General features: G+C 32.6%; 2 protein-coding genes across 2 annotated transcripts; one reads left to right on the top strand and one right to left on the bottom strand.

Moving 5' to 3' along the window:
- Positions 1-7,741: 7,741 nt before the first annotated feature.
- On the top strand, positions 7,742-10,421 carry LOC145077230 (uncharacterized). The gene is made up of 9 exons (XM_079022982.1): positions 7,742-7,857; positions 8,588-8,692; positions 8,809-8,903; positions 8,996-9,038; positions 9,118-9,174; positions 9,267-9,321; positions 9,653-9,708; positions 9,845-9,949; positions 10,055-10,421. Exons 2-9 carry the CDS (start codon positions 8,597-8,599, stop codon positions 10,181-10,183), a joined length of 636 nt encoding a protein of 211 aa, XP_078879108.1. The 5' UTR covers positions 7,742-7,857; positions 8,588-8,596; the 3' UTR covers positions 10,184-10,421.
- Positions 10,422-12,110: 1,689 nt separating this feature from the next.
- Positions 12,111-12,881, bottom strand: LOC145076054 (uncharacterized). Its single transcript, XM_079022067.1, has 2 exons — positions 12,620-12,881; positions 12,111-12,550 (listed from the first exon to the last, which is right to left on the bottom strand). The coding sequence occupies exons 1-2, from the start codon at positions 12,879-12,881 to the stop codon at positions 12,111-12,113; spliced, it is 702 nt and encodes a 233-aa protein (XP_078878193.1).
- Between the last annotated feature and the right edge of the window lie 1,001 nt (positions 12,882-13,882).

Below are 13,882 nucleotides of genomic sequence, written 5' to 3' on the forward strand. Positions count from 1 at the left end.
ATCCACATTAATGACTTAATAAAATATCGGAATTGGAAACGAAATCGGAAACGGCGATTGGATGATCAGAACGAGTCGCGAGAAGGGTTACATTTAGGGATATGAATTTCGGGTTGTTACACGGTGCGCGTCACACCCCCAAACCAGAATGGCGGAAACATTCGGGGGTGGATGACTTCACGTAGTATCACAACCATTGAATATTGTAAAGAAAGTAACACAACCATCACATATATAATGAAAACGTATGTTGTTGCGTTATACATATTAGCAAAAGAATATTACAATGAGATGATAAATGTTCAATAATAAAACATCCTTAGTGTTTCCTTCTCCAAAAGCTGGTGATTACCTGTATTACTAGTTCCCTGAGAAATACAAGTGGTTTCGAAAAAGTGTCAACAATTAAGTTGGTGAGTTCATAAGTGTTTTGCATTGAAAAGTATGTCCTTTTTGATAGTAAATCGATGAACGAGGTTTTCAGAAAATCCAATATTTTCTATAAATGATTTGAAAAGTTTCCCGTGTTGTAGTGCGTTTGTGTTTTCCATACTTGAATAATAGTAATAAAATTTGTGTTAACAATAAAATGGAAAACTGAATTGCATATATGAATCTCGTAAATCAAACTTGTTTTTATACTTTTATGTGAGTTTTATAACCATGCTATTGACATTGATGGCCTGTAACAACGTTCTTCAGGCGTTGGAACTGTTATGACATTTGTCACCCCAGGCCTGCCGGCCTAGCTGTAGCTAACAGCTTAGGTGTGGGATTGTCAATCCCGTATAGATCTATACACAAGTATCACGCTCCCCCTACAAGGGATTATGGTATATAATACAGGACTTAATAATGCATACTCGAACGTACGTGAAGCTGTCTCACATTACTTGGTATAAACAGATTTACGATAATAAAGACTTTACTTCTTTTGAAAACATTTCATTTGTCGAGATGTATATGTAAAATGTATGAATCACTTGAATACTACACTCATTATAGTTTCTCAAAAGTATGTTCCCATTTGGTAATAACAACTTGGTGATATAATAGCTCTTTAAACATAAAGTTATTTTTGTATCAAAACTCTATAAGAACGATATTATAAAAATGATACTTTGATTTGTAATGTACTTGTATTCCCCCCCCCCCTCCATAAAACGTGAAAAGAATTGAAAAGTAGGGGTATGAACTCACTCGTTAAGTTTGAAGAGAGAGGGTAGGGTTGAGCAGAACTTCGACCGCGGATGGTTGCGTCGTCGGGCTCTTCGGGGATCTCTGCAGCGTAAATCTTTCGTCGGGGGCTCGAGTGCGGAAACCGAGGTAAGAAAATGGTCTCTGGAGCTGGGAGAATGGCTGAGAAAAGGTGAAGGTGTGCCAAAACTCGAAGCTCATGCCATCTATTTATAGGTGGTATTTTTGAGCGCCACGTCGTGGCTAGGGTTGGCCACGTCGTGGGGAGCTAGCCCTATCCCCTTCCGTTGATTGGACGCCCTCAGTCGCTTGCCGGGTCGCGGCCATGCTGTGCCACGTCGTGGGGCCTGACAGCCTCGGATTTTGGACCCCGAAATTGTAAAATCCATAACTTTCGCGTACGAGCTCCGTTTTCGACGTTCTCTATATGCACGCGTAGCTGAAAATATGATCTACAACTTTCATTTAGACTCCGTCGGCTAGTTTTGACTTTATTTTTAATGACATAATTTTAATAGGCCGGGCCTCCTAAAGTCCGTTAAAAATTCATAGGTTCTTTATTCGACGTCGGTTTTCGTTTGTCTTTTTATCGTTTTATTACTATTGTGGAGATCTTCAACTCTCATTTAGGTTGCGTTAGCTAATTAACACTTGATCTTCAATTCGAGTTTTTAGCCCTCTACTACCGTTACGAAACTTTGAAAATTCGTAACTTCTTCATACGAGGTCCAATTTGGGCGATCTTTTTATGCACGTTCACCTTTCAACGAGATCTACGACTTTTGTTTAGATACTTAAGGCTAGAATGCATTTTATTGAGATTTTACTTTTTACGTCCAGTAATGTTTTAACGGCGGGTCGTAAATATACGAGTGGTTATAATTTCTTCAATATAACCCGGTTTTGAGCGTTTTTTATGTTTTTGGAAACCTTGGCATGATATCTAATATTTGATGCATCCCAACTTAGATACTTGAACACTTTATTTTCGAGGTTAATTTCGTTGTTTTTGGCTTTCGAGTGTTTACAATGCTTTTGGGAAATATAGGGTTGTCACAGTGCGGGTGGACCAGTGGACTGAAGGCTCGGTGTGGGTGGACCAGTCATACTGTAGACTTGGAGAGAGGGTGGACCGGGTGGACTGAAGGCCTGGTGTAGGCGGACCAGTCACACTGTAGACTCGATATGCATGGCTGTTCTGTTTATGATATGATATGTTATGTGTTTGGTATTGTGGTTGGTATTTTGGGGGTAACTCACTAAGCTTTCGGGCTTATAGTTTCAATGTATCATTTTAGGTACTTTAGGCGACCGTGGCAAGACAAAGGCGTGATCGTACCGCTCCTCGGTTTTATGTTGATGTTTCTGGGATACTCTGATAATAAATGAACTGAAAACCTTTTTGTAATAACTTAATGAATATGGGTTGTTTTTGAAAAGTTTAAATTGGTTGTAAATTTTTGGATGTTACAATTATATAAGCACGAAACAATATTTCTCAACCACTATATACAGACAGGGGCCAGACATAAAACACCGGAGGGCATGACCATTTTGGCATATAGCACTTCTAAAATCCAACAATCTTATGCGACCCTTTAAACAAGATTCCATGTACCGCGAGTGGTTAAAAATTTATTATAACGACACTTATATAAATCATAATAATAGCCCAAATACTTACTATAAGATCCTAATAACATTACTATATTGAAACATAAGATACACTAATGATAGGGTAGGCGTAGCTCACTTATAGCGGATTTTTCGCAAAACCGGGCTTCGCTGGAGCAGCGTTCCCGAGCCAAAAGGCTCTTTTCTCGGCGCTTCGGGAGCCTCGGGGCTTCCTTCGGGTGCTAGGGGGTTTACCTAGGCTTGGGGGGGGGGGGGGGGGTTGGGGGATTAGAGAGAGAAAGTGAAGTTGGGAAGGTGTGAAGAATGAGGGAACCCGACACCTCTATTTATAGGCTAGAATCCTGCTCTACTCATCGATTAGGAGGTCCTACTCATCGAGTCCATGGCCAGGTATCACCATCTAGTGGCTTGCCTTGGGGAGAAAGCCTTGGCCCATATTCAACCACGTCACCCGATTTCGCACAGCACCCTGCCGACTTCTAAACCCCGTAACTTTTTCATACGAGCTTCGTTTTCGACGTTTTGTTATATCCACGTGTAGGTAAAAACAAGATCTACAACTTTCATTTAGACTCAGTCGGCTAATTCTCGACCAATCTTAAATTTAACAATAGGAGGAGATTATATTGTTAAATGTCCGCGTAAAATTCATAACTTCTACATACGGACTCCGTTTTCGTCTGTCTTTTTATCGTTAATTTTCTATTAATGAGATTTTCAACTCTCATTTAGGTCGCATATGCCAAAAACCACTCGAACTAAAATTCGAGTTTCGGGTCGTGTACTGCTATGCTAAATCTTAGAAAATTCATAACTTCCTCATACGAAGTCAGATTTGGGCGTTCTTTTTTTGTATGTTCTCGGTTTAATGTATACAAAAACTTTTGTTTAGATAACTAAGGCTAAAAAGTCCTCTATCGTAAATTCACTATTTACGTCTCTCGGTGGCGTGCCGATTTTGCCGAAAAACTTCGACGGGCCATAACTTCTTCGTTATAATTCGGATTTCGATGTTCTTTATATGTATGGAACCCTTGAGACTTATTATAAAACTTGGTTAAGATTATTTATTCTAAATAATCTTTTGTTGAAAAGTTGTTTTTGACCCCTATTATCTCTAAATTGACTAGCCTGGATCTATGAGCGTTACATAATTCTTTTTAGATTACGTATGCTTGGGAAGCCTAACCAAGAATACTTTGAGGTTAAGAAAGATTTCTGAGGATAGATTCAAAGGGTTGCAAAAATGAGTGTCATATAAACTAAGTGGTGAAGGTTCATAAGGATTGTGACTATTCAGGATTGAGAAGTTTTTAGGAACCTTAGACACAAATATGCACATTGAGGTCTTGGTATAATGACTAAGTTCAAAATCGATTGTCTATGTGATATTGGCGATGGAAGTTTGACTTCAAATTAATTAGTTTTGCTTGAGGGCAAACAAAACATAAGTGTGGAGTATTTTGATATTGCCATATTTATACATATTTTTATGGAATATTTTAATACATTTTAACTAATATTTTGGTTAATTTCAAAGATATGTGATACTTACTGAATTAAATTGCATTTTGCAGCCAAATGGAACACTCTTGAAGAATAAAGACCACAAGTGACAAGCATGGGAACTTTGGAGGTTTGGAGCTTATAAGAAGACGATTTTAACTGAAAAACCAAGCTCATGACGTGACAACTCAAGGTCACGAGGTGATGTGTGAAATTTTAGAATATTAGCATGAGGAAGGCAGAATCCTTGCATGATACAAATATCCACCAAGGTCACCACGTGAGACTCCTATTCTCATGATGTGAACGACGAAATTCCAAAACTATATAAAGGCATTTGCATTATCGATTGAGGGAGCTTTTGGGAGGAGAGATAGTATGAGATATTCAATTTTAGAAGTAAGAAGAGTGCGAAAAACATACCTAGAAGGTGAAATCGTTGGAAGAAGGAGAAATTGAAGAACCACTCATCCTATTCGGTTTTCTTATTCGAATCATGTCTATTATTATTTAGTCATGAGTAGCTAAACTTGTTTGCTTTCGTTTAGCTATATGAAACCTTTAATCTATGGCTTGGTTTATTAATTTACGGATTTTATAAGTTAGTTTTGTGCTTGTGTTTGATTATCATTACCTAGCATGTTAAAGTTTGTGACTTTGTTGCTTTAATTCAAGTCAAGTGTAGCTTAGTGACCATTAAATTATATGAACTTGTTTACCTAGTGATTTAGTGACTATTAAACTTTTAGTGCTACAAAGTGACCACATCTAGATCAAGTAATAAAAGTAACAAATTTAGCTGTGATGGAGAACATAATTGTGACCATACTTGTGTTTGCTTAGATAAGTCTTACATAACCCATGTATAATTAATAACTAATCATGTGTTTGCTTGTGTATGACCATACATGGTAGTACATGAATTGGTGAAAATATTAGTAAATTGGACTCAAATTGGTAATTACATAATAATTGGTAACCAATTTTAATAATCCATAAATAGTAACTAACCATAGGGAAAAAATGGATTAGAAACTAAACGAAAATGTTTTTAATATATTGATTACAATCTTTTTTAGTTAAGTGCTTGAGTTAGTATGAACTTGCAAAATCAGATAAAAAACTCTTTACCAATATTTGTTTTCTTTTAGATTAATTTTTAGTAGTTATTTTAATATATTGAATCCGTTCCCAGTGTTTGATACCAAACTTACTTTACTATACTATTAACTGACTAGATACAATGCTTATATGTGCATTAGTAATAAACAGTTAGGTTATAAATTTAAAACTAGATATGTAATATTTTTTGCACACATCAGTAAATAAAGAGACATTAAAGCTAATCGGCTCAAGTAATAGATATGTTCTTATTTTTATTTATTTTTTTCCCGATTTTGTAAGAAGTTATTGTCAGGTTTATACCAAAAAAAATTATACATTTGATGCTAGTTTTAATTCAAGATGTCTTGCATTATCGTTCAATCAATTTTTTGTGATGATGAAGTGTTATATAAAATGTTTGTAATTTTTTTTTGATGTGTTAAAATAATATAAAAAAGGTAAAAAGTAGTATTTTAAAAACAGGAAAAAATAGCTTAAAATATTAAAAATGTAAATATTAAAAACAATAGCCGAAAATTTATAAAAAAGTTAAAAAAAACTGTTTTGGTTAATATTTTGATTATTATACTCTTTTGGTAAATATATTTGAAAATATATCATTTTGATATATATATATATATATATATATATATATATATATATATATATATATATATATATATATATATATTCCGAATCCCGTAGGAACTAAAAAATTGGTAGGAATCGCGAAGACTGTTTTTAACAATCATTTCGTCAATGACACAAACGTCTAATTCATTTACTTGGTCTTGGCACATTCGCACGCGACGCACGTGCATGAAACGTAATACGGACTCAAGTAAATAATAATGTGCGACGAACGTACATTGAACGCCATTTAAATGAGTTTTTCTTTTATTTTAGTTTTTTTCGTTATTATTACTATTATTATTATTATTATTATTATTATTATTTTTTATTTTTTATTTTTTAAATTTTTTGCTAAAAACAGTTCAATTTTTTAAATAGATATATGCTTGGTTTTAAAGTTTTATTATTATTTATTATTTTTTCCTTATTTAAAAAAAGTTATTTTTTATTTTTATTTTTGTTTTTTTAATATCTTTACTACATACTTGAAGATAGTTGAGTTTCTTTTTTTTGATTTTTTTTACTAAATATCGTTTGAGTTTTTAATCTTCAACAATTATAAATTTTTAAATAAGAAGAATATCAAGGATCATAATACTTTCCGTTCATATATCTTTTTTGAATCATATTATTTTTGGATCATAGTATTTTGAATCATAGTATTTTGAACATAAGGATATTATGCATCATATATTTTTTGATCATATTTATTTGGATCATAATATATTTAATTAAATAAAGCTTTTGTTCAATATAACATTTGGATCATTATATTTTTTTTTGAATCGTTTAATTTTGAATCTTAAAAAATATAATAATTAAGGATCATTAAATATTTGAATCAAAATATTTTTAGATCATAACTAATAAGTTAATGATCATAAACATATTAAATTATAATATTTTTGAATCATAAATATTTTGAATCATCTATATTTATATTATATTGTGTTCAATATTTTTTTAAAAAACTTTTAATCTTTTAAAATCAAGTTTGATATCTAAGAGCAACTCCAACCATAAATCACTAAATTGGTGATTTGTTAACACTAAAATGGTGTTTGCATTCAAACCAATCATTAAAGTTGTGATTTTTAGAGGCCAAGTAGTTTGGCCTTCATATTTGGTGTGTGAAGTTATTCCAAACACTAAAATGGTGTTTTTAAAGGTTGATTGTAATGAAAACACCACTTTATGCCTTTATAATTATGTTTTAATGGTTGATTGGAGTTGATCTAAAACACTTTATTCTTTGAAAATTTGTTTACAAAATCATTAAAATAGTGAGTATAAGTATTCCTTAAATTTTTATGATTTTTGGAGATTTTTTTTCTTGGTTTTTTATAATTACAAAAAGAATTATTTTTTTCAACATTTCATGACTGTGCTTATTTTGTAGAGAATTAATTTTAAGAATTTTTCAGATCTTTATTTCAAAGAAAAAAAAATTTGTGGCCGAAAAACTAAATGGGTGGAAAAAATGCCAATAACAATTGGACACTAGTCATTTTTGGGGCACGTGTCAACTATTGGAATGGCGTATGGCCGAATTTTTTTTCTTTTAATTTTTTACTTTTGTCACTTTTATTTGTTGAAAAAAAATAAAAGTTTTTGGGATTAAATTTATCAAATTTTCTCGATAATATGACATTTCGCCAAAATTGAAATCGTGAACAATAAACAAATACTTTTTCACTTGCACAAAATTGGACAGCAGCGGCACTCTCTCTAACTTTCCCGTTGAGCAGGCTCTTGCTCTCCACTCCTCTCCTCTCGTCGTCTGTAAGTAAAACTCAAAACCTTTTGCTCTTTTATGTCTTTCAAGCACATCCTTCTTTGATTATCTGTTTTCGCTGCCAGTTTCCAAAAATTAGGGCACATTTTGTTTCTTTTAGGAATGTGCTTACACTTTGATTTATAGAACTCGAATTATTGTTCTACTTCTACAACTATTAGTACTTATTTAGTGTGTTTTTGCTCCTTACGGGAGGAATAAGCTTGAATCTGACAATCTCGTTACCAATGGGAGTGTGTTCCGGGAAATCGCTCCATAAAATGTTTACTTGAACCGAAAATGCGATTCTACAACTCATAGATCACTGTTTTGTTATGAGATTCTGCAGTTCCCAATTTGTATATCCACTTTCATGAATATTTTAATACAATATGCTTGTGAGTAGTATAAACCATAAAAGGTAAGCGTTCTAGTGATTATTAATTTATTATCTACAAACGTGGTCTTGTTTATGAAGATGTTTGTTACACCTTTCTCTTCTCATGGCTGAAATGAAGCTTTAGGATAATAAACCCTCCAAACAAATCAACCAAAACCACAAAAGATAAGGTTTAGGGTAAATTCTGTACAAATCTATATTCTTATGATGAAGTTTTAGCCTTTTAGGATATGAGTTCTTTAATTAATGAATGGAATCTTATAAGAAAGTCAAATTCTTGTACATTTACTCATTCTGACATGTTTTATTTTTTTGAATTGGAATCATTCAAACTTTAGAGATAAGTTATGGGAGGTGTAACAGGCGATGTCAATGGAAGTCTGGTTATCTTTGGGGATATAATATGGGTTAAGCTCCATGAAGATTCATGGTGGCCTGCACAGGTTTGTGAAAATATCACTTTTCAAATTCAAATTCAAATTCATATAAATTGTGTTAACAAATTAACATAAATGCTTTGTTGAGTTAAATTAAGCTTCATTTATTAATTTCCTTGCAGGTTGTTGATGAGAATTCGGTAACTTCAGGAAACAAACCTAGCAATAAAGGATCAAGCAGTGATGTTCTTGTTCGGTTATATGGAAGTTATATATTGTAAGTTATTTTGTTATTTTCTTTTCTCTTTCCTTCTTTTCACATTTTTTTACATTTTGATTTTATCTTGACTTGTTTCTTTGCATCTACAGCAAGTATGTAGATGTTCATAGATCTCATGCTGAGTTTAAAAAGGTAAGTCAACATCCGGTCAACTCTTGACTTCTAGTTCAGTTGTTTATGGTAGACTCATAAAGTTTCTTTAAACTTGTAGATCCTAGAAGAAAACAATTTCAATCATGATGATATTATGAAGAAATCTCTAGAGAAGGTATTTTTTTTATGCTATTGATGTATATTCTGTGCAAAAGACGTGAATGCCCTCATGAGTCATCCTCATCATTGGAATTGGAATTCCTGTAGGATCTTCCTAGCTTAAATGGAAGCTCAAAGAAGCGACAAAGGTCTAAATCCAAAGGTTGGTTTGTGCTTTCCACTTATACTTATAAGGGCAAATTATATAAAAAAAGTTAAGTAAATAATTAAATAATAAAAGCATAAAATAGAATTAGAAAAAAGAATGTTTATGTGGAAACTGGAATGAAATTATTACACTCTTAATTGTAGCTATTGTGTTGACTACCCTTAAAGGAGTTGACTTTGACCTCCTTAGGTGTTCTGTAATAAAAAAATGTGTTGAGGGTATTCTGGTCATTTCTTAGTTAGGATGGTTATTAGCTTTTAGTATAAATAAGAGGCCTTGTGTAGTTAATCCGTAGCTATATAACATGTTTTTGTTTGTCTCACAGTAAAAGAGGCTTCTCAAAAAAGATCATCAAAAAAGGACACATCAGATAAACCACAGGTAATTAATTAATTAATTATATAATCTACTTTTCTAAATATGTATCGAATCAAAGTTTTATAACATCAAGTCAACAAATAACAATAGAATCTCCATTTTTATAAAACTTTGTTTATTTTAATTCTTCTCTCATCAGTCAAAGGTGGTTTCAAGCAAAAAGCAAAAACAAGAAAAACCAAAAACTGCAACTCCAGACAGGATACACAACGGGATTGACACATCAGCATCTACTCCAAACATTGTGAGTCCCTTCACTTCTCTTTCACACTAGAAAAACTCCATGTCAGCGCCATGTGGACGCCATGTCAATGCCACATCAGCTCTAAATGCTGTGCTGTTTGATTAGGGAAATTTGAGCGGACGTCGAATGAAGGTGATGCAGAGTCTTGGTTTAGTAGCGCCTTTGGGGTCACCATTTCCTCGTAATCGAGTCATTTCACCTTCACCTTCACCTAACCCAACTCTGTTGAGTTGACTAGTCAACATCTTTTGGATTTGTTGTCTCGTTGTCAACTAATGTTTCTAATGTGACCGAAGCTTTTAGTTAACTAAAACATGATATGATTATTGATTGGGAATGTTGTTTGTCTAATAGATTTAGTAATATCTAGTGAATGAATTTTTGTGCTTTTAACTGTATTATGTAGACTTGGACTTTGTTTAGTGAAATCGTTAGAGGGGAACGTAAAAATTTGGGTTCCGTTTGTTTGTTATGCAGGATGTGACAATTTGTTTTGTATTTTATTTTTTGACATTGATTGATGGATGTAGTAAGATGATAATTGCAATTTTTGTGAACCGGAAATTTCACTCTACCTGCTTTGTGGGGGACGTATGTGATTCATAAAAAATCTTGTAGAATCGAGAATGAAGTTTTCATTCTGTATATGCCATATCATGAATTAGTAACTTCATCCAATTTCTAAAAAAATCCCAATTATTTCCATTTTTGGAATGGAATATTTATGGAATCTCCATGAATAAGATCAAACCTTATTCCATGGTATTTACATGAGGTTCTTCTTTCTTATTCTTAAGAAAGTGACTGAGAGGGCATAGTTGATCCATGATTCTAGTCATACAAAAGAAAGATAATATTATTAATTGTTTTATCGTTTTGTGTGCATTTTTTGGGGGGACAAAACTTGCCGATGTTGGAAAGTGTAAGGATTAAAACTACAAATTTTCTAGTTGGTAGGGATTATTTTTGTAATTTTTTTAACATATGGATTGATTCTATTAAAAAAAAAATACATAATTATATTTTTTATAAGTTATAAGGATAATTTTTTGTAATTTTTAAACATATGAATCGTTTCTATAAAAGAAAATACACAATGACATTTTCTGAAAATTATGGGAACAATTTTTGTAATTAATTTTCGACACAAGGGTCAAACCTGTCAAAATATAAAAAATCTTAGACATATGGATTGTTTTTGTAAAAAAAAATTTATAGGGATTTTTTTTGTAAATTAAAAAATTACATGAACTAAATATATCAAAATATAAAACTTTTTTTGTAAGGACTACGGTAAAACTCCAAAATAAAAAACTTTACTGTTAATAAAAACTTTCTAATTAATATATAATATATCGTGAAGGATACAATATGGTGTGACATGGACTCGTTGGTTTATCCCATATGCAAAGACAATGAATCCATCCATATAATATCTATGATGACTTTGTTATAAAACTATTAGAGTTTGGTAGTTCGTATTCCTACTTTAAAATGGTATTGTCATTCTTATTTCATTTCATGTTTGAATTGTTTGAATTTTACTTGGATGTTTATAGGATTGTTAATTGTATCATAGTGATTTAGAACTTTAGTTTTTCAGATCGGCTTCTGATTCAACAATATGGTATTCGCTTTTTTAGTTAAATGGCCAATCAAACAATAAACTAGAATGCGATTTCAATAATAGTAAATGTCCACTGTTTGATGATACGAATTTATAGAAAAACACTTCTAAGATTGAAGACTTTTGATTACAACATGCTTCAAACAATTTAGAAGGTTCCTCATGTCCCTATTGTTTAATTTGCGAGGCTAATGATGATAAGCCTGATTGGGAAACATCAAGATTATGATGATTAGGAAACCACTCAAAGTGAACAGGAGAGGGAAAACTATCAACTAATCTAGATGTTAGGCATTCACAGGCTCGGTCCTGACATTTCGGAGGCCTTGTGCAAAAACTAAAACTAGGCCCCACAAAAATTTCTTGTAAATATTATTACCTACATTTGCTACCACTAATTCAAAACATAAAGTTGCTAAAAAACATCTCATAAATTCACTACCACAAAATAATGTCTTCATCACTCATTAGTAATCAAATAAAACTGTAAAACTGTTATGAACAACTTTTCAACAAAAAAAAAACAACGCATTACTATTTTCTAAACATTGACCTTCTAGCATTTTTAGAAGAAAATTCATCTATGGGACTTTCATAATCAATATTCTCAAGAAACTCGTTCTCAATCGAAATCAATGCCAAAGCGTTTAATCTCTCTTGAGACATGGTCGAGCTCAAATAAGATTTTAAAAGCTTTAGTTTTGAAAAACTTTTTTCCGCTGATGCAACTGTAATAGGAACAGTCAACAATATTCTGTATGCTAGACAAGAAACTGGATAAGTGTTCATCATTTTTAGGAAATTTAGTATTCCGTTAGCTGTATTGTGTTCAACCGGTAAATGTTTTTGTAACAACTTCAGTTTGTTGAATAAATCATCAGCATTAATGTCTGAAATATGACCATTTTGCAGCCTATTTTCCAGATTTTTGCAACATGACTTTAACTCGCTAGTATTCATTGACTTCAACTTTTCTGTTGTGAATAAGAAACGAAAAATGTCTTCATATTATTTGTATTGTTCAAACCTTCGCTTGAACGAACCAATAGTTTGATCAACTATGTACACAAAATATTGAATCCTAAATGACTCTTGAGGTGAAAGTTCATGTACCGGCTCTGATGACCCAATGTCATTCTCATCAAAATGTCTTTTTGTAACAACTTTTCTTTTATTATTTTTCTCAACAAACACCGGATAAATTTCCAAATCAGAAGCTATAGCTCTCGCACAATCCAAAGCCTTCCCAAACCCATTCTCTCGATAGTCTTTAAAAAACTCAACAAGTGCTCCCACACTACTCATTGCCTCTCAATACGCATACTCTGAGACTGAAGTTGTTTGCTCAGGTTATTTACTTTAACCAATATATGATACCATATAACCATACCTGTTATAAAGTCAAATCTGCCAAGTTCATACTCTGCTAGACAAGTAGCTTCACTTATGATCTTTATGTATGTCTCTTCTTCAACAAACTTATGCAGAGCTTTTACTATTTCAGGAGCTTGAATAACTATTGCTTTCACACTTTCAATCATACTTTCCCACCTTGTAGTTGACAATGATTTTAAAGTGAGACATTGTTTCGGTAATTCAAACGCATCAGAGGCCAAATGTTAAAACACATCTAAAATTGGAACCAAAAGTTATCGGGCTAATTTTATTTATTGATAAAACATAAAAATAGATTTTACAAAAATACCAATACTATAACTATAAATTATCTTAAAAATTGGAGGCCCCCTAAAATCGGAGGCCTGGTGCGACTATACCGCTGGCACCACCCCAGGGCCGCCACTGGGCATTCATCAAGTGATTGTAGAGTCAAGCTGATAAACCCAGTAAGGAAGTGGATTATGATGCAAAGTATAAGATATTGGTGGGCTCTGTAAAAAATACAAATCCGAAAACAAAGGATGGGTTCCTAAGTGTCATGGATAGGTTAAAAAGGGTTTATTATATCAAGACGGGGAAATAGAATTGTACAAAAAAACTGGTTCAAGATCCGAACCGGCCAAAGAACCGGTAAACATGTAACAGCCCAAAAACCGGATAAAATATTTCATTTTTAAATAGGAGATTACAGTCATAAATTGTTTCCAAAATCCATTACATAATAAACATGTCTAGTTATTGTTAGGAAAATATAACCCAAAATTGTACGAAAGAACAAAAGCAAAAATTTCTTGACTGAGGCCTGTGTTTAACACAGTTTCCTTAAAACAAATTCGCCCTATATGGGTGTTTGTTTCCTAGGATACAAGAGTGGAAAGCAATTCTTCTAGATTGCCCGGACCATCACT

The sequence above is a fragment of the Lactuca serriola genome, chromosome 9, assembly GCF_051521515.1.
Source record: "Lactuca serriola cultivar US96UC23 chromosome 9, Lser_US96UC23_V15, whole genome shotgun sequence".
In the NCBI taxonomy this organism is placed as follows: Eukaryota; Viridiplantae; Streptophyta; class Magnoliopsida; order Asterales; family Asteraceae; genus Lactuca; species Lactuca serriola.

What these genes read in the sequence shown, in the direction of transcription:
- LOC145077230 (XM_079022982.1), top strand. Translation starts at nt 8,597, where the DNA reads ATGGGAGGTGTAACAGGCGATGTCAATGGAAGTCTGGTTATCTTTGGG. An exon ending in ATTCATGGTGGCCTGCACAG is followed by an intron (nt 8,693 to 8,808) that starts GTTTGTGAAAAT and finishes ATTTCCTTGCAG; the next exon opens with GTTGTTGATGAGAATTCGGT. An exon ending in TTATATGGAAGTTATATATT is followed by an intron (nt 8,904 to 8,995) that starts GTAAGTTATTTT and finishes TTGCATCTACAG; the next exon opens with CAAGTATGTAGATGTTCATA.
- LOC145076054 (XM_079022067.1), bottom strand. Translation starts at nt 12,881, where the DNA reads ATGAGTAGTGTGGGAGCACTTGTTGAGTTTTTTAAAGACTATCGAGAG. An exon ending in CATAGTTGATCAAACTATTG is followed by an intron (nt 12,551 to 12,619) that starts GTTCGTTCAAGC and finishes TATTCACAACAG; the next exon opens with AAAAGTTGAAGTCAATGAAT.